We start from the raw sequence: 25934 nt of genomic DNA, 5'->3' as shown, positions 1-25934 counted from the left end.
TGTTCTTGTAAAGAACCCGGGGCTCAGGGGGCTGGAGAGATGGCTCAGCAGTTAAGAACACTGGTTGTTCTTGCAGAAGACCCGGGTTTGAATCCCAGTATCCACATGGCAGCTAACAACTGTCTGTAACTCCAGTTCCAGGGGATCCGACACAGGTGCATTTACCTACACACTTCTCAGCAACACATGGAGGGTCACAACCACATATAACTCCAGTTCTAGGAGAGCCAATGCCCTCTTCTGACCTCCATGGGCCCCTGACACTGATGTGGTATACACACATACATGCAGTAAAAACATTCATACACATAAAATAAATATAAATAAAATCTAAAAAACCTCAGGGCTAGAGAGATGGCTCAGTGGTTAAGAGCACTGGCTACTTTTGTAGAGGACCTGGGTTCAGTTCCTAAAACCCACATGGTAGCTCACAACTTTCAGTAACTCCAGTTCCAGGGGGACCTGATGCCCTCTTCTAGTCTCTGTAGACACCAGGCATGCACATGTTGCACACACATACACATAGGCAATACATACATATACATAAAATAAATATAAATAAATCTTTAAAAAGAACCTCGAAAGTAAAAACGAGAAAATGTCTGTCCAGCCATGGGCCTGATGAGGGCGTCAGGGCCACAGGTGGGCGATGCTGGGTTTGCTGTTCAAACACGGAAGGCTTTGAAGTGGGAAGTCACCATGCCTGGCAGGGGTGGTTGCTAGGGACATCAGAAGAGCAGGCAAGGGCTACAGTGGGATGTGCCCTCGACTAACTAGGGATTGGGACACAGGACCTCACCTGGGTCCCCTAGGTTCCCCATGTGCAGGAATAGGAGTCAGGCTTTGAAAGTAAACAGCCCTGTTCAATGGAGAAACCATCAGCAGATACCCCTGAACTATCTGTCCAGGACCCTGTGACCCGTGGCCTGACCGTTCCCTTCTATTTCCTGTTCTCAGAGCAGGACGTGGACTGTCATGCGACAGTTGCTCAACTTTGTCCCTTCAAGAAGCCGGCCAGCCACTGTCCGAGGTAAGGCAGGTTGGGACCCAGGGCTCCTGTACTGTGGGTCTCTCCTCTCCACAGGGTCTGGCCTGCCTCTGCCAGCCTTGAGTGGAAGGTGCTATGTTGGGTTGTACCCAGAAGTCAGCCCTTTGCTCCAAGTCGGGGACCTCTAGTGCTTGCCCTGAGTGCCCCCACCTCCATGAGTGCAGGTTAAGAGGATTTTAAATTCCTGGGGCCCTGCCCAGACAGCAAAGCCTTGGTAGAGAGAGCTGTGTGCTCTGGGGCCCCCACCTCTGCTTTGGTAAACAGAGCAGTGTCTGCCTGGAGCTTGCCTTGACTCAGCATGAGAACCTGTCTCTAACATTCCCATGAAGCCTCTTGGAAGGGGCCATGGAAAACACTCCCCTCACTGAACTCAGCAGAGCCTGGGCATGCTTGTTATAAGTTGCTTCCCAGTCAGAGGACACAGCAGAGAGATGCCCTTTGGACAGAGCAAGTCTCAGCCCCACTGTAGTGATGGATGTAGTGGGTGTCCCCTGGCACCCTGGGAAGACATCCTAAGGATAAATACAGTCGCCTCGGATGCTGGGTGATATGGCATTCCATAGCAGCATACCTGGGGTCTGGAGACCGGGCCTGCAAAAGAAAAGGGACAGTGGGTGGAGCCTCAGGTCTACAGGAGAAAGCCCAGGAGGGTGTGGTTAAGGAGAGGGTATGGTCCCACTTCCATTCCTGGGGTGCTCTCCCTGCCTTCTGCCCCCACTGCTATTTCATTGATCTGTCTTGAATATTTAAAGAGACATCAGGGGGCTGGAGAGATGGCTCAGCGGTTAAGAATACTGGCTGTTCTTGCAGAAGACCCGGGTTCGAATCCCAGCACCCACATGGCAGCTAACAACTGTCTGTAACTCCAGTCCCAGGGGATCTGACAGCTTCTTCTGACCTCCATGGGCATTGATGACACGGGTGCATTTACCTACATCCAGGCAATCCATGCATACACATAAAATAACATTAAAAAAATTAAAAGAGATATCACAGCAGCTTAGTAGACGTTTCTGAGTATTTATAGAAACCCAAGCACAACGTTAGCATCTGTCCAGTGTGACTGTGTGACCTGACACTCCACAAAGGCACAGGGTTTGAGAGTTCTTATATTCTCGTTTTTAAAATCTCTGTCTCTGTCTCTCTGTCTCTGTCTCTCTGTCTCTGTCTCTCTGTCTCTGTCTGTCTATCTGTCTCTCTCTCACACACACTTTTTCCCCACCTGCCCCTTCCCCCCTCCAGAGCTGCCTCAGCCTTGGCAGCCTGGCTCTTTTTCAGCCAAGCATCCTGCCTGTCCTGAGGCCAGGTGGCTTCAAGCCGCCATCTTGGCTTTTTGATCCCTGGGCTCAGCTTGTGGTAAACTGTTCCAGAGAGACACAAAAGGCCTTTTCTTAAGCAAAGCTCATGCTTTTTTTTTCTCCTGGTGTGGAGCTTGCCAACCACCTGGGACCCACCCATTTCCAGTTTGAGGAGCCCTCTTCATCCCGGGGCCATCAGTTGGCTGAGGCCACTGGCGCCATGGTGATCCAGCTCTTTCCGCCTCAAGTTATCAGTGCCCCCTTCTTGGACTATTCTGTGAGTCACTGAGGTGAGGGCCCTCCACCCTTTCCTCCCTCACAGGGAAGTGGCCTAAAAGAGTCTATTGATAATAATCTGCGTTCTATACCCACAGCATCACCCGGCCAACACCCAGTCAAGGAAGGTCCAACCGCACAGCCCAGTGCTCCTCTCTCCTAGGCTGCATTTTCTGTCTTTTGTATGAGGTTTTAAAGATCTACATGCAGAGTCTAATAAAAGCAAAAATGTACTTAGTACCGCTAGGGTGGGCTGAATTGTCTGCTTTCCCTCCTTATGACAATCCTGGGGCTTGAGTCCAGGGCCTCCTGCATGCTAGGGGAGGTTGTACCACCAAGCTACATTCCCACCCTCTGCACTGGGCTTCTTTTTCTTTCTTTTGAGACAGTGTCTCCCTGTAGCCCCAGCTGGCCTGGAACTCACTCTGTAGACCAGGCTGGCCTTGAACTCACAGAGATCCACCTGCCTCTGCCTCCTGAGTGCTGGGATTAGAGGTGTGCGCCACCATGCCTGACTCTGTATTGTGTTTCTTTTTTCTTTTTAATTTTATTATTTTTATTTTATGTGTATGAGTGTATTGCCTGCATGTAGGTAAGTGTACCCGTACTGTGCAGTGTCTGTGGAGGTCAGAAGAGGCTGTTGGATCCCCTGGGACTGGAGTTATGGACAGTTGTTAGCTGCCATGTGGGTGCTGGGATTCAAACCCGGGTCTTCTGCAAGAGCAACCAGTGTTCTTAACCACTGAGCCATCTCTCCAGCCCCTGTATTGTGTTTCTTTTTTGAGACAGGGTCTCCCTGTAGCCCCAGCTGTCCTGGAACTCACTATGTAGACCAGGCTGGCCTCGAACTCAGAGATCCGCCGGCCTCTGGGACTACAGGCGTGCGCCACCACGCCCGGCTGTATTATGTATTGTGTTTCTTAAAGACCAACATAGAGGCTGGCAGAATGGCTCAGCAGGTTAAGGCACTTGCCCCCAAGCCTGACAATCGAAGGAGAAAACCAACTCCTGCAGGTTGTCCTCTGCCCTCCACATGCGTGCCATAGCGTGCACATGCCCACACACATACACACACAATAAATAAATAAAAAATGTGAAAAAAGAGCCAGATGCTGTGTTGCAGCGTCGTCCCCGTTCATGGAAGAACTTGATTATCAAAGTTCAAAGATTCAGGTCAAAAAGCTTTGTCTCCTGCTGTCGGCCCCTTCCCACAGTGCTCTTGTGTTCCAGGGTCCACTGTCCTGCGCACTGTGGAGAGGAGCCGTCCTACTGGGCCCCGGTGTTTGGAACCAACATCTATGCTGACGTGAGTAGGCCGGTTTCCCCAGTGGCCACCGCAGAAACCCAGCCCCAAAGTCCGGAAGCAGAAACTCGGGGTTCTATGCCGGCACCTCTGGTGGCATTTAGGCTCCTTGTTTCTGCAGCCGCAGCCGCAGCGTCCCCATTCGTAGACGGGTCAGACTCCTGCCTGCCTGTTCTCGTAAATGAAGTGCAGGTCTGTCTCCTCTCCCCAGACGGTCTTTGATGGTTGGAGCTCTTCGTGTTTCACGGACTTCATTTCCCAGATGGTTAATCATCTTTCCATCTCTTCCTAGTGTTTTCTAGGCGCTGGCCAGTCTAGGCGCTGTTTATTTTTACCTTGCCTGCCCTTTGCCTTAAGCACACGTAACAAATACAGGTTAGCCCTGGCCTCCCACTTGTTAATAACAACTCTTTCTCGTACTGGAGTCTCTCCCCCTTATCTTTCTCTCCTACCTCAGACGTGGAAGCTAAGCTTTTATCAGGGGGAGCCCCCCCCCCAAAGCTCAGCCTGTTGCCCCTGGTGTCCAGGGCTTAGGGATGCAGTGATCTGGAAGGTATGTGGTCCCTGCTTGGCTTCCAATGAGTGGTGCAGTCTTGCTGGCCTGTTTTCCTCTGTGTGAGTGGAAATCTCAGACCCTGGATTTGTCTCACTGATGGAATCTTCTAGCTCTAGAACCTGACAGCCGTCGTATCATTTGTCTCTGACTAACTATCACTCAGCCTTTCCCCATCGTCTGTTTATGGTCTTCTCCCCTCACCACCACCATCTTTGCCTCCATCTGCCTCCAATTGTCCCAGATTCCTGTGTGAGGTCACTAGCTCCGTAAGTGCAAGGGAGTCTTCATGACTAAGCTTTTTCCCTGTCTTTTTCTCTTTATGAGCACTTTTTTTTTCTTGTCTGGAAAGCTATTCAGCTATAATTAAGTTCTAAAAGTTAGAGCTTTTAAGATGAAGTAAAATAGCATATTTGATTGTTATGCTAAAAGTTTGAACCCAGTTTGCTATTAAAATATAGAGATTGCAGGCTGGGAACGTAGCTCAGTGGGAGAGGACTTGCCCTAGCGTGACACCTTGGGTTCCAGTCTCAGAGGAGAGTGGAGGAAAGAAAGAAGAAAAAGAAAGTCACAAATTGTGGTTTTTAAACGCTTTCAAAATAAAAGGAGGGGAAAACTCCTTCATCCAGACACAAAGCATTTTAAAAAGAGTGGCCATATTACTAGCTGATAAAGTAAAATTTAAAAGTACTGAATGGGACAAAATTCTTCATGCACGTACACAAAAATACAGTTAAATCTGTTTGAAAGTCAAATCTGTATGCATCACACAACATAGCAACTGAACACATAAAGCAAAGCAGAAAAAAAAAAAAAAGTTAAAAATCCAAAATGCAAGCCGGGCATGGTGGCACACGCTTTTAATCCCAGCACTTGGGAGGCAGATGCAGGCAGATCTCTGCGAGTTCAAGGCCAGCCTGGTCTACATAGTGAGTTCCAGGACAGCTGGGGCTACAGGGAGACCCTGTCTCAAAAAGCCAAAAAAAAAAAAAAAAAAAAAATCCAAAATGCAGATCCTCCACTCACGCCTCCCCCACCACATAAAGCTCTCTGGTTATAAAAACGTAACGTGAAGCTTTCTATCTAACACCTAATGCGTTTTTAGTTCTTTTTAAAATACCTCCCTTAGGAACCCTTATCCTCATTTTGCAAAGGGGGAAACAAGGCTCAGTCACCCTGTGAGGGGAGAGCGGAGTGAGATGGTTCTGCCCTCGGTCCCTCCGCTGTCCTGTTTTGTTCCCTTTCGTTGCCCATACCTGTGCCGACGTGAACCAGGACACAGGTGAAGGCAGCCTTTGATGGATGCATCCCCACCAGGGCTTTGAGCCTTGGAAACCTCCGTGTTCATGTCAGGGCTTAGCACATAGTAATCAGTGTAAATGGGATAAATGAAGATGGTATAATTGTCAAAGCTAAAACCCTCTTCAAGGGGAAGGGAGGAAGGACAGAAAGGAGAGACGGGTAAAAGATGGGGGCGAGCAGCAAGCAGAAGGGAGGAAGTGCCTCCATCTCCAGGCTCGGCTGGCCTCGGTTTCTAGGTCACTCTGTATTCTGGGAAATGATGCTGTCTCTTGGAAAATGTCTGTTTAGCTAAGGGATTTATTTTGGGAGCGTGGACTCCAGACCTTCGAAGGGCCTCTGAGTGCCACAGATGCTGCTGTTCACAGAAGTGCCTGTCCTGGCAGCCGCTCCCTTTGTGGTGAGCTGTAGTCAGGAGCTTCTAGGCGTGGCTCAGATAGCAGAGCCAAGGTCAGGAGGCTAAAGCCTCCTCACCAGGAGTTACCCACGTGGACGGAGGGCCACTCTTTCTCTACCTGCCCTCCATTCCTTGATCTGACAAACTCAAGATGTGTGGGCATCAGGATCTTGGAGGTGGTCGCTGTTCAGACAGACCTCCCAGACCTCAGTGATTCTGACTCTCTGGGTCTGGGTGGAGCCGGTAACTTGAGTTCCAAAGATGTTTCCAGGTGGCACGGCTGCTGCTGGTTGTAGACTGCTTTTGAGGATCCCAGGATGGCCAAGGACAGTCCTTGAGAGTTTGGGTTCATGGTGATGGTGACGATGGGTTTGGTGGTCAGTGGCCTTTGTCTACTGCACTTCCTGGTCAGTCCTGGACCTCGCCTCGTGAGCTTAGCAGCTTTTCAGTCCTCATTGTTCCTGCCTGTGTGGAGCAGTGCTCGGGCACGGCTGTGCTGTCCTCCTTGAGCGACCGTGGGCAGGGTGTTTAGCCCCTGACCCTCACTCAGCCTGCTGTCTGCTGTTAACAATGACAGTCACCTCAGCGAAAGCCACGGGCTTAGCACAGGTCTACGTGGTATCGATCCAGCAAGTAGTGGGCATCGGCCATCCTGGGTCCCACAGCCACTGCATCTGGGGGTCAGCTCAGTTGCCAGCTTCTAGGCTCAGGGATGTTGTTGGGGAATATCCTGGCATCTGTGTTGAACCAGCGCAGGCAAAGAGTGGGCATCTCATATATGTAACACGGCAGATGCTCTGTAAGAGGGGAGGCAGAGGAAGGAGCGGGATAGAGTGAGAGGAGCAGAAATATTCTGCAGTTGAAGATGATGTGGGAGCTACACACCCTGCACGACGGTTTCACCCTTGTCACTGAGACTCAGTGTCCTGACCCTTCCCAGCCTCTGAGCCATGACGCCCACATATCTTGGCTTCTGGCTTCCTTCCCCTTCAAAACTAGCAGTGGCCAGGGGAGCTTCATGTGCTCTGACCCCCCTGCCTCCCTGTTACAGGACACTGTGATGACACTGAGCTGCCCGTGTCGTAAGCTATATAATCTCTTCCCTCAAGATGCTTAACTCAATCCCGTCTGCAAAACCCTTCTGTCATTTGTGGGTCTGGGGATTAGGCTGGAGCCGTCTCTGGGGACCATTGTCCTGCTGACCGCAGAAGCAGGCTCCTCCCTAACTCTGGCTACAGCTGATGTCTCCAATCCTCAGGTGACCTTGGTGAAGCTCTCGGACCTGCGCGTCCAGCTTGCTGGCCTGGGAAGTGGGCATCACGCTTGCCACCTGGTTTAGATCAAATGACATCATAGGCCACAGCCAGGGTTGCGATTCGCTCAGGGCCAGTGTGTGCTCACTCTGGGAAGAAGACAGGTCTCCCTGGGCAGATCAGCCGAGCCCTTCCAGGAGGTGGCGAAAATGCTGTGGCGACTCCTCCGGTGCCACTGAGCAGGGCGGTGGGAGGGTTAGCGTACCTGGACATCACCTTCAGGGACAGACTCTACAGCTGGTCCCGTGGTGTAGCAAAGATGAAGACCACTGTCTGGGGTGCGGCTGGGGGCGCAGAGCACCTGACTGGTCTACACAAGGCTCTGGGTCCCATCTCCAGCACTGCTAAAAAGATTAAGGTGGAGGCCATGATCCAAACCATGAGGCTGACACAGCCCAACGAAAAAGCCTTAGACACGGCCAGAGAGGTGACTGTAGCTCAGCCTGCAGTGGGCATCAGAGCCCTAGTCCTCAGCTGGACCACCCTGAACACGTGCCCCTGACACACTGCAGCTTTGGGAAATGTGGATGATGCATCCTGAGCCATCGTCTAAGATCCTGATGAGACCGTGAACACAGGGCCTTTGTACCCAGGGCCACCTGGGTCTAGAAAGCAGCACATCCCACCCTAGCCTGAGCCCCAGTGTTCACCTGGCACCTGAGAGTGACTGCCTGTCCACTTGTATCCCAGCTCCACCTCAGCCTGCTTTCTCCTCATGGCGTGTGACATCCTCACTCTTACCCCAGGGCCTTTGCACAGTCTGCTTCCTCTGCCTTTAGCACTCCATTTATAGATACTGCTGTGGCTGTGACTGGTACCTTTCTGTGTCTGGGCTTCCTAGGCCACTGCTCTAAAACAGCCCCCTCCAGCCGGTCCCCATCTCATGACCTGGCTTATTTCCTTCATAGACTTTGTTTACCTGCCTCCCTCCATTCCACAAAGGCAGGGCTTTCATCTGGTGCCTGCTTAGTCCCCCAGTGGCTGGCACATTGTGGGTGCTCAGAGAGTTATTTGTGGAACAAACAGATGATGCTGAGTTTCCAGGAGGTACTCGGAAGTCGGGGTGAAGCAGGCTATGTCCTGGGGTCGGTATGGTAGATGGCACCAGGATCCTGGGTTCCCAGCACTGAGCACAGCCTCCTGTCCTTGCAGAGTTCCAGCATCTGTAAGTCAGCCGTGCACGCAGGCGCCATCGGAGACGAGAGCGGTGGCCACGTGGACGTGATGCCTGTAGGCAAAAAGGACAGCTACGTGGGCTCTCTCAGGAACGGGGTGCAGTCAGAGAGGTAAGGCGGCTTCTGGACCGGCAGTTGGTTACGTTTTAAAGCACAGCTGGCTCATCAGTCTTCACCAAAGTGTGTATTTCCGATGCATGTTTCTGTGGAAAGTGTTCAACCTATAGAAATAGCAGATAAACCAAAGAAAAATGTCCATCCGTTACCTCGACCTGGGAAACTGCTGTGTATTTTTGATGTGAAACTTTCTAGTTCTTTCTGTGTGTGTGTGTGTGTATGAGTGTTCTTGTAGACATGTGCATGCACTATCCGTGTGTGTAGGTACATTTATTACATAAACAAAAGGGACCAAGGTCTGGTTCCCTAATGGCTTTCAAAGCGGCACATAAAAGCAAAGGCCGTGGCTGGGGAGATGGCTCAGTGGTTAAGAACACTGGTTCTTCTTGCAGAAGACCCGGGTTCGAATCCCAGCACCCACATGGCAGCTAACAACTGTCAGGAAGTCCAGTCCCGGGGGATCCAACAGTCTCTTCTGACTTCCACGGGCACTGCATGACACGGGTACACTTACCTACATGCAGGCAACACATGCATACACATAAAATATTTTTTAAAAAAAGCAAAGCCCATGCATGGACTTTCATAACCTCGGGCAGCATCTTACCCCAGGGCCGACACCTGCCAATGCTTTGGGTCAGCCTTGTCGCCTTGGTTGGGCAGCTGTCTCTCTGAGCCTGTTCTGTGTCTCTGAAATGAGCAAAACAGGACCAGGCAATTGTGATGCCTGCTCAAGGGTTTGAGCTGCCAAGCCGCCTCCCTCCAGTCATGTCCAGTAGATCCCTCAGCATTGAGCTGATGGCAGGAGTCACGGAGAGAGGGCCTAGGGTGACATTTGGGAAGGAGGGGTCATGCTGACAGCTCTGGATTGTCTCTTATGCCGTCACAGGGTCGCCCATAGATAGTGTCCCTGCTGCATTGGTGCCCAGAGCGTGGCACTGTGTCAGGTGGATGGGGCATAGGGCACTTTGCTGTGGGAGGTCTAGGGCTGTTCCCAGCCAGGAGACTGAGCCACCATGACACAGCACTCTTCCAACTCAACTGTTTCCCCAGATCCCCAGCTGGGATGTGGGATCAAGCCTGAGCTGACTTCTGAGGCCTTTCCAGAATGCTCTCCAGGAGGCCCCAGCCTGGGCTGCTGCTCAGTTTTCTGTTCTTACAGACTCCTGTCTATGAAAGCGGGTTGCAAAGCCCTCCACTCCCTGTCTGGGGTTTCCTCCTGAGAGCACATGCCCGCCCTGCCCTCTAGTCTTCGAGTGTTGGCTAGAACTGTCAGCAGACCTCCAGGGGCAGGTAGAATTGGAGGCCTGGTGTCAGACCACTCTGGCTGGTTGCTGAGTCATGATCTGAGGTGGGGGTGTGGACAGGCCCTGAGTCCTGTGAGACTGTGGATAGTGGCCTTCTTGGGTTTTCCATGTTCCAGTCTATCTCCCTCTGAGGCCATCATTGCGTATCACCTTGGGGAGCTGTCTTGTCAATCTTGTAAGTTTCAGGAGCCTTGTGAGCCTTGTGAGTTTCCTGAGTTTCTTAAGTATCTTTGGAACTTTCAGGAGGCAGCAATGGTTGCGGGCAGAGTGACTCCCAGTAAGCAGGTGATGGAATCCAGTGGCCCTGGTTGCCAAGATGCAGCTTCTGGTCTAGTCTAAACCTTGGGTGCTGCAGTTCTGTTCACAGGTCACAGGACTCATGCAGAGGAAAAGCCCATGTGAGTTCATGCTCCAACAAGAAGCCCTTACATACACACACTCCCTCCTCCAAGCATTGGCCCTTCAGCCCCAACTCACCATGCGCCTCCCCATGTTGGGAACCCTCACATGCCCAGGCACAGGATCCAGCAGGGAGTGTGACAGCTGGACTCTGTCCTGTGGTGCAGGCCTGGCCATCTGGTGGGGACAGACTCAGTGGCTCAGTGGAAGGGCAGGTCACTGCCATGGGGGGATGGCCCAGGGTGACTGATGAGGCTCCAGCAGAGGCCTCTATGGGGACACATCGGGCACATGTGGCACTGCCCCGGCCTCTCCTTGTGTAGACAGGACTTTAGCCACCTTGTTTTATGAAGTGACTCGGCCGAGAGGTCTCCTTAGAGCTGGCCCAAGTGAGCTGAGGGTGACTGATGAGGCTCCAGCAGAGGCCTCTATGGGGACACATCGGGCACGTGTGGTACTGCCCCGGCCTCTCCTTGTGTAGACGTTGAGAACCAGTTTTGGAGCCAGAGGGCAGCTCTGTCCCCAGTGTCTGCTGAGACAATGGGGGTGGGTCTCAGTGCCAAGGGAGATTAGGGTACAGGACATCCCGTGGCCAGTGCTTGCCAAACAGAATTTTAACTTTGGTCTTTTGAGACAGAGTCTTATGTAGCCCAGACTTGCCTTGAACTTACTATGTAGCTGAGGCGGTCTTCCAACTTATTGTGTAGCTGAGGATGATCTTGAACTCCTGATCTTCCTACCTCCACCTCCCGAGTGTTGAAATGACAGGCTTACACTACCTAGCTTGGTGAATGGTACTTTAAGTTTAAAGATTCCTTCCATCAAAGTCTCCAGGCACCAGAAACACTTGGGCTCCGCCCATGGTGGCTGACACACAGAGCGGTTTCACAATGTGCATTTGGAGAAGAGGTTCCTGGAAGTTGAGAAAGGCAGGTGTGTAGAAGGGGACCCTCAAGAACAGTCTGTTCTCACCCTCTACACCACACCCTAAGGAGTAGAGACAAGGGGTGTCAGCAGACCTGGAGATCTAGCTGGCTCATCAGTGCCGAGAGAGGGGGAGGGAGAGAGAGAGAGAGAGAGAGAGACAGAGAGACAGAGAGACAGAGAGAGAGACAGAGACAGAGAGACAGAGACAGAGACAGACAGAGAGACATACAGAGAGAGAGACAGAGACACAGAGAGAGACAGACACAGAGAGAGAGACAGAAAGGGAGAGAGAGAGACAGAGAGAGACACACAGAGAGAGACAGAGATAGAGAGAGACACAGAGAGAGAGACAGAAAGGGAGAGACAGAGAGACAGAGACAGAGAGACAGAGAGAGACACAGAGAGAGACAGACAGAGACACAGAGAGACAGAGAGAGACAGAGACAGAGACCAGATGCCTGTCAGTCTGGGGCTCTCAGACCGCAGTGACTTTTAAAGACATGTTTCACAAAGAGATTGGGAAACGTGCTGTCGATAACATCATTCTTGGCCACTTGTCATCAACAGCAGAACTGATTTGCAGGGGTGAATTGAGGTGGACTTTTGCCAAGCTGGGGTGTTGTGCGGTGAACATTGTGAGCAGCCCTCCATGCTGGGCACTGAGCTGGGGGCTGAGGGCACAGCAGGGGCAGAGGAGATGAAAGTCCTCATCCTCAAAGGGCCAACAGGCATACACATGAGCCAAAGAACTGAAGGGAGATGTTAGTGTGTATTTGATTTAATACAATCAACATAGTTTATAGTATTATTGTTTCAATATGAAATCTGTAGAAAAATTCATAAGAAGAAACTTGCATTTTCTCCCCATCTGGTCTGTGTGTTGCACATGTCTGTTCCAATGTGCTTTGTTTCGAGGGCCTGGTTGGTCACTGTGGCTGGTGACTGATGCTTATGGACAGTCTGGCTCAGGGGATCTCAGGGTTGGGTGGCTAAGGATTGCTGGCTGCTCCCAGAGAGAAGAGGAGGCACTGAGCTGTTATCCCCAGGACTGGGAGGGTTTGCAGTGACTCCAGGCCAGGCTAGACCAGGGCAGGGATGTTCTGGTGAGTCCTTCTGCCTGGCAGCAGCAAGCGGGCTCCCTCCCCCACCTCGCCCCAGTCCTTTGAATCAGCTTGTCTGACTTCCTCAGTACAGACAAGCCCTTGAGTTTCGGCACAAATCTTCCCAGTACAGAGCCAGAGAAAGTCTTCAATGCCAAGTCACTCATTAATTTCTTTCTTTAAAAATATTAATTCTGGGGCTAGAGACATGGCTCAGTGGTTAAGAACACTGGTTGTTCTTACAGAAGACCCAGGTTCGAATCCCAGCACCCACATGGCAGCTAACAACTGTCTGTAATTCCAGTTCCAGGGGATCCAACAGTGTCTTCTGTCCTCCACAGGCATTGCATGACATGGGTGCACTTACCTACATGCAGGCAATACACGCATACACATAAAATAAAAATAATAAATCAAATATTTTAAAGATATTAATTATATGGCATGTGGTGACACACTTGTAACCACAGCATTTGGAAGCTAGATCAAGAGAATGCCTTGTCTCAAAAAGTAAAATAAAATAAATAAAATAAAAACAAAGGTCTGGAGAGGTAGTCCGGTAGGTAAAGTGCTTGCCTAGGATGCATTGGGTCCCGTCCCTAATACAAACTGGGCTTGGTGGTGCACACCTGTAATCCCAGCACTTGGGAAATTGATGCAGGAGGATGAGAAGTTCATGGCCAGTCTGGGCTACATGAGATCCTGTCTCCAAAATAAAACAAACAAAAACACCAAACCCAAATAACAAAAGACCAAAATTATATATGTATACATAATAAATGTGCTAATAATTTATATAATATAGGTAGAAGACAGGATCTAAGAGCCCCCACAGGGGCTGGCTAACCTCTGCTAAGAGCCTCCACAGGTGCTGGGCTAACCTCTGCTAATTGTCCATGTCTAGATTTGGAGCCCGTTTTTTCCCTGTGCCTGAGTAACTCACAGCAATGTGGATGTTGTATCTTACACTTTGTCCCTAAGCTGTTTCTCCGTAAAACTGCTATGCATTTGGTAATCTAAACTGAGGAAGGCTGTTTCCTGGGGCCTATGAGGGTGTCTTGTCACCAGCTGCTGCACACACCTGACTTTGAGTCAGGGCACAGTGTAAACCTGGCAGGTCAGGATGCTCATGGCTCGGGTATTGAGCTGCAGCTCAGGTTGTCCTTGCCGAGAGCTGGATGCTTATAATGCCCCTAAGGAGTGGGCGTGTTCACAAACCCAGATTTACACCGGTGGAAACTGAGTCTCATTTTGCCTTGGATTTTTTTTTCCCCTCTGAGCAGGATCTCATTATGCAGCCCAAGAATCATAGGCTGGCCTCAAACTCGTGATTCTCCTGCCTTTGTCTTCTGAGGGTTGGGATGGCAGAACAGGGCTGGACAGGTGCAAATGTAAACAGAGACCAAGCAATGTCTCCCTCCCCTCCGTGCTCCGCCCCTCCCTTCTTTGGGATTGCAGGGTCTGGCCATGCCAGGCAAGCACTCTGTCACTGAGCCACATCCCCAGTCCTCTTTCCACATTTTATTTTTAAGACAGGGTCTCACTACGCTGCCCAGGCTGAGCTTGAACACCCTCTGTGGCCCAGATGGGGTTTGCACCAGGGTCTCCAGCCTCAGCCTCCTGAGTAGCTGGGATGACAGGCCTGCACTACCAGGCCCGACTTCAGTGTTTCTAAGGATGAAAAGGAAATCCCCCTCAGAAGGCTACAGTCAGACTGCTCCTCGTTCCAGTGCAGGGTGCCACGACTCCCTGAGGCCAGCTGGCAAGCCATGGACAGCTCTGTGACCCCTCCTGGGACAGGTCAGGCCGCTCCGGAACCAGCTGTCTTCTCCCTTACTCCAGGCTGTCTGAAGGTCCCAGATGGAAAGATCTCTTCCCCTGAGTAAGCTAGCTGTGGACACAAGCGGAAGTTTTGCTGGGCTGCCCTGTCTGCCCCAAGAGAGGCCTGATTCTCAGTGCCTCTGCAGAGCCCTGACCAGCTGCACTCTAACCTTCAAGAGCCCCCAGGCCTGTCCTCTCCTCCTCCTCCTCCTCCTCCTCCTCCTTATTCAACATACGCTGGAACGAGCCAGTTCCGATTAACTTTGCTGTAGTGTGTCTGCTTTGCGGTGGACATCAACCCATTTTGTTAGACCGCGTAGGCCGACTTTCCCGGGGCTTGGCACTGCCCACAGAGAGCTGGACCCTCCTACATCACTCAGTCAAGAAGATGCCCGAAAGACCTTGCCAAAGGCCAGTCCGATGGAAGCCGTTCCCCAACTGAGTCTCCTTGAACCCAGGTGTGTCAAGCTGACACTGATGTTATCCAGACAGGCACCACCCTCCTCGTGCCCATCCACCAATCAACATCCAGATCCTCCTCCCCATCCCTCCTTCTCCTCCCCCTCCTCCCCCCTCCTCCTCATCTTTCTTCTTCATAGGATTTGAGAAGCTTTAAGAAGTAGTGAAAAGCATTTTTTGTATGTATGTGTTCAAGGGTGTGCATGCAATAGCACATGTGTGATCAGAAGATAGATCTGGGGAGTCAACTTTCTCCTTTGACCTTGTTGAAGAAGAGTCTCTCTGGTTTCTGCTGAGTATTGTATTCTAGACTAGCTGACCTGCAAGTTCAGGGAGACTCTCCTGCCTCTGTCTCCCATCTCTGTAGGAGGACTGGGACTACAGATGTATGCGGCTTATTGCTTGAGTTCAGGGGATCAAACTCTGACCATCAGGGAGCCGTCTCCCTGGCCTGAGCGAAAAAAAATATATCTCACAGGGTATCGCTTTGTAGCCTAGGTTGGCCTGGAACTCACTGTGTATGTAGTCCAGGCTGGCTTGAAACTCACAGAGATCTACCTGCCTCTGCTGCCTGAGCGCTGGGACTAAAGGCGTGGGCCACCAGGCCTGGTGAAAGTGATTTTAAGATATTGATGACACTCTGCGGCCCAGCAACTTCCTGTGAGATTTTTCCTGTTCAGATGAACGCTTGTCTTAGAGGATGGGACCGCACGGTGAGCATGCCGAGTGCTGACTGTCTTTCGCCACATCGTCCTCCTGGTGACCACACGGCACAGGTCCGGTGGACAGATCGTTATTCTCTTCCTCCGATGGCCTCACATCCAGGCCATTTCCTTCCTCCTTTGCTGTATTAAACAGCTTGAGGAAGAACAGCTTTGCACAAGCCCCTGCACTTCCAGCACACCCCATCAGGTAACTTCCGTTCAGAGATGCCACAGCCACAAGGCACCCTCTTCATGCACCACACTCCCACCTCCTGTGAAACCCGCTCTCCAGTGACTTTACACCGTGGTAGGAACAAACCTACCTGCTGGTGCCAGGCCTGTCTGCTTCTGCCCTGTGGCATCACCAGCCTCTGCCACCTCACACATTCCTGCTTCTCTGGCCACCTCTCTGTTTCTGGAATATACTACACATCATGGTGGTTTCTACCCCAGGGCCTTGGCACCTGCTGCTTCTGACCAGGGGGCCCTCAGCTCCCTGTGTGCCTGTGGCTAGGTCCTTCCTAAACTCAGCTGCTGCCTCCCTGGGCTGCCTCCTGCCTCCTCCCTGGCCTGGTCTGTGCCAGTCCCTCCCATGACTCATCATTCTGGGGAACTTTGTTGCACGTTGGCTAGTGTGGGCTCCGCAGAGGCCAGAACCCATCACCGAACCCAGAGCTTGCAGCATACACTGGTGGACTGATAGACCAACTGCGGAGCCCAGCAAGTCCTTCAGGACTGGCTGAGGGATTTTTGGGGTTTTTTTTGGGCTTTTTGTTGTTTTTCTTGAGGGTTTCTGATAATGCTACATTGTGAACATACAAAGGGCACAAAATGAATTTTTTTCCAGAATATTTCAAAGGATGGTGCCAGTCTATCATTGTCTGCAAAGCACCTTCACATACTGTAGTTCATGTTGTCTCTTAATTAAAATAAAACACCATATGTCCATAGTTTTGGCCTGTACTCAAATGGGGGAAAAGAGGGTCCCCTAGAGGGTTCTTAGTCTCATTCATAAAAGAATTGAAGAATGGACCCAAACAGCAGAAAGCAGACAGACTTACAGGGACCTGCATGACTGTGGCTGGTCAGAAGTTCTGCGGAATTCTGTGTCACAATGCGGGATTCCAGGCAGAAAAATTTGCTATGTCATTAATGTGCCAGGCGTTCTGCCCACCTATTTAGCATGACTGAAGGTGAACCTGCCTTCCTAGGGTGGCTCTGTCACCAGGTGATCAGCCCGTGAGACCGGAAAGGTGGGCCTCCAACGGATAGACTGGGGATTTATAGTACTGACCAGTTAAATTTATGGGGCTTTTTGCTACTCTAACATTCCCCCCTCTGAAGAGGTAACACTAAAATCTTTTAGGGATTAGATAAGAGCTCCCAAATACTTTTGGCATTTTTGGTCTTTGGAACAGAGTATGTTGCTAAGAGGCCCAAGGACATTGTGACTTTTAGCCAAGAACTGGCTACTTTTCTTTGGGGTCTTTTTACCCTAACTGCCTAGCCAATTCCTGCCTCCTATTCTTACCACACCATCCTCTGAAGGGGTTACCCAGATTGCTGTTAGGGAATCAGGACGCAGACCCCTCTGGCTTCTTCCATGCTGAACAGGGACACAGGGTGAGGCAATTGGGGTACCCCTTCAGTGGGTCTATCTAAAAGACTCCCAAATTGCATAACTATTATCTGTAGGGGAAAAGAAAGTCCTTGACTGGTGAATAGGAGATGTGAAGGAGAAGTGTAGGCAAGAGTAGTTACCATTATAAGTTCTAGACAGGGAACTAGAAAAAAGTCAGAACAGGACAATTTTCAAATGTTCATGAGAGTCCATTGGGATTTCTTGACAAGAGCTTCCAAAAGCATCCCGCCATTGGATTCCTCATATTTCTTTTGTCTTCCAAGGCTGGACTCTAGAGTGATGGACTCAGGATTTGCTTTCAGGTATTTTGATAGCTGTTGGAGTGGTTAGAATCAGTGTCAGTTCCCTCTCAAAGGCTTCTAGATGGGGGAGAAAATAAATTTGGCTAAGGGATTTTTAACACCCTTTGACGAACTCTCTAGTAGCCTTTCTGGTAGCCATTCCATTACCCCAGGCCTGGGAGGTACAGACAGATGGACTCTGGGGGCTTGCTGGCCAGCCAGCCTAGCTGAAAAGACAGACTCCAGCTTCAGTGAGAGACCTTGCCTCAAAAAACAAGGTGGGAAGATAGAGACATTAGCCTCTGGCCTCTGCACACACATCACAGTGTGCACACACACATATACACACATACATCACAGTGTGCACACACACATACACACATACATCACAGTGTGCACACATACACACATACATCACAGTGTGCACACACACACATACACACATACATCACAGTGGGGACACACACACAAGTACACACATATATCACAGTGTGCACCCCCCCCCATATACACACATACATACATCACAGTGGGGACACACACACAAGTACACACATATATCACAGTGTGCACCCCCCCCCATATACACACATACATACATCACAGTGGGGACACACACACAAGTACACACATATATCACAGTGTGCACCCCCCCCCATATACACACATACATACATCACAGTGGGGACACACACACAAGTACACACATATATCACAGTGTGCACCCCCCCCCATATACACACATACATACATCACAGTGGGGACACACACACAAGTACACACATATATCACAGTGTGCACCCCCCCCCATATACACACATACATACATCACAGTGGGGACACACACACAAGTACACACATATATCACAGTGTGCACCCCCCCCCATATACACACATACATACATCACAGTGGGGACACACACACAAGTACACACATATATCACAGTGTGCACCCCCCCCCATATACACACATACATACATCACAGTGGGGACACACACACAAGTACACACATATATCACAGTGTGCACCCCCCCCCATATACACACATACATACATCACAGTGGGGACACACACACAAGTACACACATATATCACAGTGTGCACCCCCCCCCATATACACACATACATACATCACAGTGGGGACACACACACAAGTACACACATATATCACAGTGTGCACCCCCCCCCATATACACACATACATACATCACAGTGGGGACACACACACAAGTACACACATATATCACAGTGTGCACCCCCCCCCATATACACACATACATACATCACAGTGGGGACACACACACAAGTACACACATATATCACAGTGTGCACCCCCCCCCATATACACACATACATACATCACAGTGGGGACACACACACAAGTACACACATATATCACAGTGTGCACCCCCCCCCATATACACACATACATACATCACAGTGGGGACACACACACAAGTACACACATATATCACAGTGTGCACCCCCCCCCATATACACACATACATACATCACAGTGGGGACACACACACAAGTACACACATATATCACAGTGTGCACCCCCCCCCATATACACACATACATACATCACAGTGGGGACACACACACAAGTACACACATATATCACAGTGTGCACCCCCCCCCATATACACACATACATATGAGTGTGCACACACACACATGTACACACATATATCACAGTGTGCACCCCCCCACATATACACACATACATCACAATGTACACATACACACACATATACACACATACATCACAGTGTGCACTTATACACACATACACACACACATACATCACAGTGTTCACCTACACAAACACACACAGGTGCACACACAGTGTATCACAGCACATACACACACACACACACACACACACACACACACACACCCCAGAACTTTCACGGGGACAGCCAGAAATGCAGCTATACTTTTTTCAGACATGTGGGGGTCATAATCTGACCTGTATAGAGCATTCAAGGGCTGGGTCTGGGAAAGGCGGTGGGTAGGGGAGATGGTTTTATAATTTATTGTGTCCAACACATACTCGTCAAACATGTACGGCAGTTGATTGACCTGGCATATTAAGCTTAGTGAGTGCCGGGAGCCACTGGAAGAGAGCAGTGGACCAACATCATAGGGACCCCTCTGTAGGGGCGGAACCAGCATCATAGGGACCCGTCTGTAGGGGGCAGCACCCTATTGGGTGTTGAGAAATCACACCCGGTTCAGGCTTCCCTGCTGCAGGGTGGGAAGAACATTATGGGGTGCTTAGTAGTCTGGGTACAATGTGGGGCACCCCAGACTGGTGGCCTGCAGCCTGGTTCACATGCAGCTCCTGGGCTCCTTGTCAGGGCAGTGAGTACCAGCACCTAGCACCCATCTGAGCCCTTTCCGGCCTCTTGTGCTTTACCCCACGTGGCTTATCCACATGCTGGACAGGAAGGGAACATGTGGTGTGGCCCTGGGTGGTTCTCCTGTCTGCTCAGTAGACAGAGCCCGAAGCCTCAGGAGCAGTTGGCCCTTTGCAGAAACCAGTCCAGCCACTGGCAGCCTCTCTCTCTCTCTCTCTCTCTCTCTCTCTCTCTCTCTCTCTCTCGTTGGCTGTGACAGCCACTGCCAGTGTCCCACTGCATCCTGGTGTCTGCTCTGTGAGGCTTATGTTGCTGAGCATGCGAGTTGAGAGGCCTTTCCAGGGTTCAAGTCCGGGGTAGCCAAGAGCCTGAGGCTGCCACAGGAAAGGCAGGAAAACAACCAGGAACTCCAAGCAGCTGCTCGGGGAGGACTGATGCTCCCCAGGCTGCGCAGGACCTGGCCAGCTGTCTGATCCAGGGTTTGATCCAATCTGTTTCTCCTGTTCCCAGCTGGATCCCGCAGGAAATGGTGTTGATAAATTAGGGCCTGGTGCTCGACTCCCACTCAGCTTCATTCATAATTTGCAGCGCGTAGCTGGCGGTAACTCAGGATCCTCCCCCGCCCCACCCCCCGCCCCACTGAGAACAGAGCCCCTGGGGTTGGAGGGCCACCCTACACATGGCCTCCAGGAGGGGTCGGTCGGTATAATGTTTATGGGAGACATTTAATCAATGGTCAGGGTCTCAGATGTGTCTGTCTTTCGTTTTTATTTCTATTTTTTTGTGGTACTGGAACAGAACCCAGAGTGTTGTGTGCGCTAAGCAAGTACTCTGGTGTTCAGCTACGTCAAGCCACATCCCAGGCCTCGGAATCTTCCTCTTCCTTTGGCGACGGGACCTTGCTGTGCAGCCTATGCTGGCCTGGAACTGGCAATCCTCCTGCCTCAGACTCCTGATTTCGGGGTTACAGGCATGTGCCACTCCTTGCCACTAGAGCCTGCACTTTGATCTAGAAATTCCACTCCCAGGGGCCTGTCCTCAAGAGTCACCTCTAGATGCACAGGGCCCCTGAATGGGATGCTCTTGATTGCCACAGCAAAAGATTAGAAAGAGCACAGTCTGAATCCATAGGATCTCAGGTAAGGCTAATAGGTAAACCCAGTGGAATACTCTATAGCAGAGTAAATGGAATGACGGTATTGTAGCCAGGTGTGAATGGTGTACAGCTCTAACCTGAGCATTTTGAAGGTGGAGGGAGGAAGGCCAGAGGTTCAAGGCCAGGCTGGACTACATAAGACCCTGTTACAAAAAAAACAAAAACAAAAAAAACCCAAAAAGAATAGAATCCAGGTATAAGTGAGCAGAGAATAAGCCACATGGGAACCGGCAAGAAGCCTGCCTCTCTGTAGCTGAGGAACACGGCCTCATGGGATAGCAGCTCTCCCAATACTGTGAGAAAATGAATGCATGATATTTAAATTCTCCCCGAGGCAGGAAGGGAGGCAGGCAGGCAGCAGACTAGGAGAAAAAATTTTGTAAGTTGTATATGCATTAAAGGATTTCCTGTTGTGTGAGTGTGCAGTGCGTGTTCATGTATGTGTATATGGACGTGTCTGTGTATGAACTCTTTACAACTCAATATTAAGAGCCCAACTGAAGACTGGAAAAATGGGGTTGAGGTGGAGCTCAGTGGCACAGTGCTTTCCCAGCATGTACAGTCCTGGCTCTCGTTCCCAGCACCACATTAAACATAAATTGTCAGAACTAGCAAATCGTCTGCATCATGGTGGCCCAGGGAGCGGCGGCTGGGCACATAGAAAGCTACTCAGTGTCTGAGTCCCTAGAAAGATGCAGTTGCAGACCAGGGCGGGAGTCCCCACATATCCACAAGATGGCCATGAGACAGCAGCAGACATTGATGGGGCTATGGAGACTCTGAAGCTTCACAGAAGGGGCAGGCATGGTGGCTGCTTCCAAAACTGGTTTGGCAGTTTTTAAAAGGTGAATGTAATTTTTGGGGGGGTGGATGTGATTTAATAGCAATTCACCTTCTAAGTGCTCACACCAAGGAACAGAAAACATCTGTCCATATACAAATTATACACAAATGCTCAGAGAAGTTCAATTCACAATAGCCAGGAAGAAGAAAAAAATTCAGGTGTGTATCAAACACAGAATGGCTAAATAAAACAGGATCTGTCCACACAGTGGAATATTATTCAGTCATGAAAAGGAATGACATGACATTCTGATCCATGGTAGAACACGGATGAATCTCAGAACACATGGTATGTGTAAGAAGTCAGACACAAAGCCACATGTTGTATAATCCATTTACAAGAAACATCTAGAACAGGGAAATCTGTAGAGACAGAAGTTGCTGCACAGCAGAAAGGGAAGGTGATATGAACAGACCAGGAGGATTGTATGTGTGCATGTGTGTGCATATGTGTGTACCACAACACCCATGTGGAGGTCAGAGGACTTGCAGGAGTTAGTTATCTCTTTCCCCCATGTGGATCCTGAGAATTATATGTGTGTACCACAACACCCATGTGGAGGTCAGAGGACTTGCAGGAGTTATCTCTTTCCCCCATGTGGATCCTGAGAATCGAACTCAGGTCATCAGCCTTGGTGACAGGGTCCTTTGCCGCTGAGCCATCTCACTGGTGCTGGAAGAATTTCTTTAGGGGCGATTGGAGTGACCAAAAACCAGTGGTAAATGTGACTCCACAACTCTATAAAGTCATTGGAGACCACTGAATTGTACACTTAAAAAGGCTGAATTTCACAGTATATTACATTTCTGTAAAGCTGTTTGAAAATTCTGGGGCTGGGAGTATGGCTCAGTGGGTAGAGTGCTTACCTAGCATGCACAAGCCCTGGGTTCCATCCCCAGCACCGCATAAACTGGGCATGGTAGTATACACCTTTAGCGCCAGCAAGATCAGGAGTCCAAGGTCATCCCCAACCACTGATTGAGTGCTAGACCAGTCTGGCATACATAGGACCCTGGACTTGACTCCTGTCAGAGGAGGACCCTTTAATTAGCATGTGGCTCTGGGCCAGCCAGTTGATTTTCTGGTGTCTGGGTTTCATACCTGTATACAGGGAGAGGTACAGCAGCTTCAGAAACAGTGACAGCCCACACAGCAGTGAGCCTAGGACAGCGTCAGTGTGTGCCATCTCATGTCATTCTGTACATTGTCAACTAGATAGCTGTGACTTGGCAGGTGTCAGCAAGACCCACGTGGTGTTGGAGGAGGGAGAGCCCAGTTCCGTGGCCTGAGTTAGAAATTCGCCTGGCAGCCCCAGCCCAGATTCACACCACAGTGCCGTGGCATTGGGAAGTGGGCTTGTCTGGCTGGGTGTGACTCACCCCCGTGGCCCGTGTGGCCTCTACCCTGTCCACTCTTACAAGAGCTTCTTCCTCTCTTACAGCCTGACCGCCCCTCAGGATGGAAATGCCTTCCGGATCTTCGCAGTCAGGCAGTGAACGTGCATCGCCAGGGAGAAGGGGGCATCCTCCACTGGGATTTGGGGTCTTGCTTTTTAGCCTTACTTTGTCCTGTGGGGGTGGGGTGGGGCCACGGAGGGTCAGGGAACGTCCTTTCAAAGGTATGCATCATCCTGTCCCTTCGTAGCCTTCGGTGAGGGTGACAGGGCATCTCTGCCCTGTGAGTGCAGGCTCAGCCTTGGGGTCTCAGCTGGACAACCGATGCCCAGACCTGTCAGGCGTATCCCCATCTGGTGGCTTGTCTCCTTTCAGGAGTTCATCAAGATAACCCTTGCCACATGTTCTTCGGTGGGTGGCGGGAAAGGAGTCCAGACCCCTCCACCAAGGACACAGGTTTCAGAGATGTTATGCATGGCTCTTGTCTGGAGGAGACGACAGTCCTAATTTAAAAATAAAAGTCACAGTCTGTCCCTCCGAATGGAGAAATAGGTTCCATGTTTGCTGGTCAGACAGATGGGCTGGAAGAAGAGGCTCAGAGCGAGACTCGGGGTCTGCCCTGGTGGCGTCCTTACTCGTGGCCCCATCTCTCTGGGCAGCCACGTGGCTGTGTTCAACAAAGCTTGTCTATTTAGAGTTGGATAGCACTCCAGGGGTTTATCTGGTCTTTGTTCCCGTCTAGGTGGCCTGTTTTCATGTGACTGTTGGTCTCATTGAGGACCAAAGCACCAGGAGCCTTTGCTACCCCATCCCCCGCCATGGCTCCTGTCCCACCCAGGCTGGCCTCTGTGTCCTCCCGGGCTTGGCTTAGAGAGACACTTGGTCTCTCAGGTGTTGGCCCACAGCCTCTGAACAAGGGCTGCCTCACTGTGTGTAAGTGACAGCTCACTGCCGCTCTCCCCCTAGTTTGGGTGACCTAGTTTTTAACTGTGGGAGGAATGGATTCTGGGCACATTCCTCCCTGAGGTTAGTGGCTCTGTCTGTGGTTGTAAAACCCACCTCGGAGCCCCAGCAGTGAGGGGCATGTAGGAAGGGTTCCTGTTCCTATCTGTGCCCGCCCCCCACCCCCTCGAGAGTGTTGTGAACTCTGGTTTCCATCTCTTACAAATGAGCCCGGCCTGAACCCATGGTGAAATGAAACACCCTTTTGTAAATAGCGTTGCTCTACACAGGGTAAAATTCCACCTCTAGCCCCTGGCCAGCTCACAGAGCTCCTTGTGAATGCTGGCTTCAATGAGGCTTCACTCTCCAGACAAATGTTCCTCAGGCAAAAGAAATAGTAACATCTAAGAGAATCTGAACAAGGCCCTGTACCTGGGGAACCACCGTAGCACCGTGCTGGGTTGAACCTTTGTTTGTTCAATACAGGGTTTCACTATGTAGTCCAGGCTGGCCTTGACTTACTAGGGAGCCCAGGCTGCCCTCAACTTGTGATCCTCCTGCCTCAGCCTCCCGAATGCTGGGATTACAGGTGTGACCATCGCACCTGGCTTCCTTAGTTAGGGACTGAGCTGATGGCTTCCCAAATCCAGTCTGCACAGGGAATTTGTGAAATCAACCCAACTGCTGAGCTAACTTCCATGGAGCTGTCTCTGCTCACACGGGAGGGCGAGCATCATTTGCAAGCGTGGACTTTTCCACTCCAGATGTCATAGTAGACACCCACTCAGCCTATTAGGCATCCCAAACATTCAGGAAACTTCCAGATGTGAGGGGTGCTGCAGGACTCTGGCTCCATCCACCGTGCTATGGTGTCGCAGGGCTGATGTGGTCAGGAGAGCCAGACCCCTACTGGGTTCCTAGAACGAGAGGCCATCCCCATCCCAGGGAGCCCTGTGTATTGGAACTTGCAGTATGAGTTGTGCTATCATTTGAACTTGTGTCTCCCAGGTTCCTCCAAGTTCCCCAGTGGCCCTTCCAGCAGGGCAGGGGCCTTGCCTGGACCAGCCCCAGCCCCGTTCCTCATAGTCACCGATAGTTTGAAACTGGAACTACACTAAGTTACAGATGACAAGGCCATGGCATTGGGGCGACTCTGGCCCTGTGTCCCCACTGGCTTTCCCAGATTTAAACCACGCCCAAGCCGGCTGTCTCACGTCGCCTGCCCAGTGACAGTTTCCGTTTGTTTTGGAGTCATGCCCAGGTGTGTTGGGAAGGATGTGTGGACTCTCCATTTGTCTGTAGGCTTGCGGGGCCCACAGTTTACTGTGTGCTTTTTTTCTATGAAAAATGATGTATTTTACTACTTCCTGTGTACAAGAGTTTATTGTAAATGTTTTCGTGCTTTGCGTGAACAAGGGCCACACTGGTTGTTGCTATGGTTTCAATAAAAATGGTTTGATTTCTAACACATTCTGTACATTCTGGTCTCACAAAGTGTGGAATCTTTTGCCTTGTCCCCAAAAGCTCTGAGCTGCTGGTGAGGCCTGTGTTACTTGGTGAGGGTCTCAGAGACCTCCCCTGGTCAGCCCAAGGGTGAGGCCCAAGGGTCATAGGGACTTATGACTTAACAAAACACAGTTCTGGCATGATGGGGAGAGGGTGGGGCCTCTCTGTTTCCTGTGAGCCCCAAGATTGCACTTTGAGGGGTGATATCTACTGATCTCCTGTCACTGATAGTCTAGTTACTTTCTGTGCCCGTTAAAACACTGAGCAAAACCAACTTGGGGAGGAAAGGGTTTATTTGGCTTACAC

General features: G+C 50.8%; 1 protein-coding gene across 2 annotated transcripts in view; it reads left to right on the top strand.

Annotated features, from left to right (window-relative positions):
- Window positions 1-25599, top strand: part of Crispld2 (cysteine rich secretory protein LCCL domain containing 2) — a 65078-nt gene extending 39479 nt beyond the window's left edge. For both annotated transcript variants that reach the window (XM_008827905.3, XM_017796862.2), the window contains exons 12-15: window positions 958-1030; window positions 3853-3928; window positions 8640-8773; window positions 23228-25599. In XM_008827905.3, coding sequence (XP_008826127.2) covers window positions 958-1030; window positions 3853-3928; window positions 8640-8773; window positions 23228-23282 — 338 coding nt within the window. In that variant the 3' untranslated portion in view covers window positions 23283-25599. The remainder of the gene's footprint in view (window positions 1-957; window positions 1031-3852; window positions 3929-8639; window positions 8774-23227) is intronic.
- Window positions 25600-25934: the final 335 nt, after the last annotated feature.

The sequence above is a fragment of the Nannospalax galili genome, unplaced genomic scaffold (genome assembly GCF_000622305.1).
Source record: "Nannospalax galili isolate Female #2095 unplaced genomic scaffold, S.galili_v1.0 scaffold933, whole genome shotgun sequence".
Classification (NCBI taxonomy): domain Eukaryota; kingdom Metazoa; phylum Chordata; class Mammalia; order Rodentia; family Spalacidae; genus Nannospalax; species Nannospalax galili.
The sequence above is the reverse complement of the archived record's forward strand: the minus strand, read 5'-3'. Positions and strand labels throughout refer to the sequence as shown.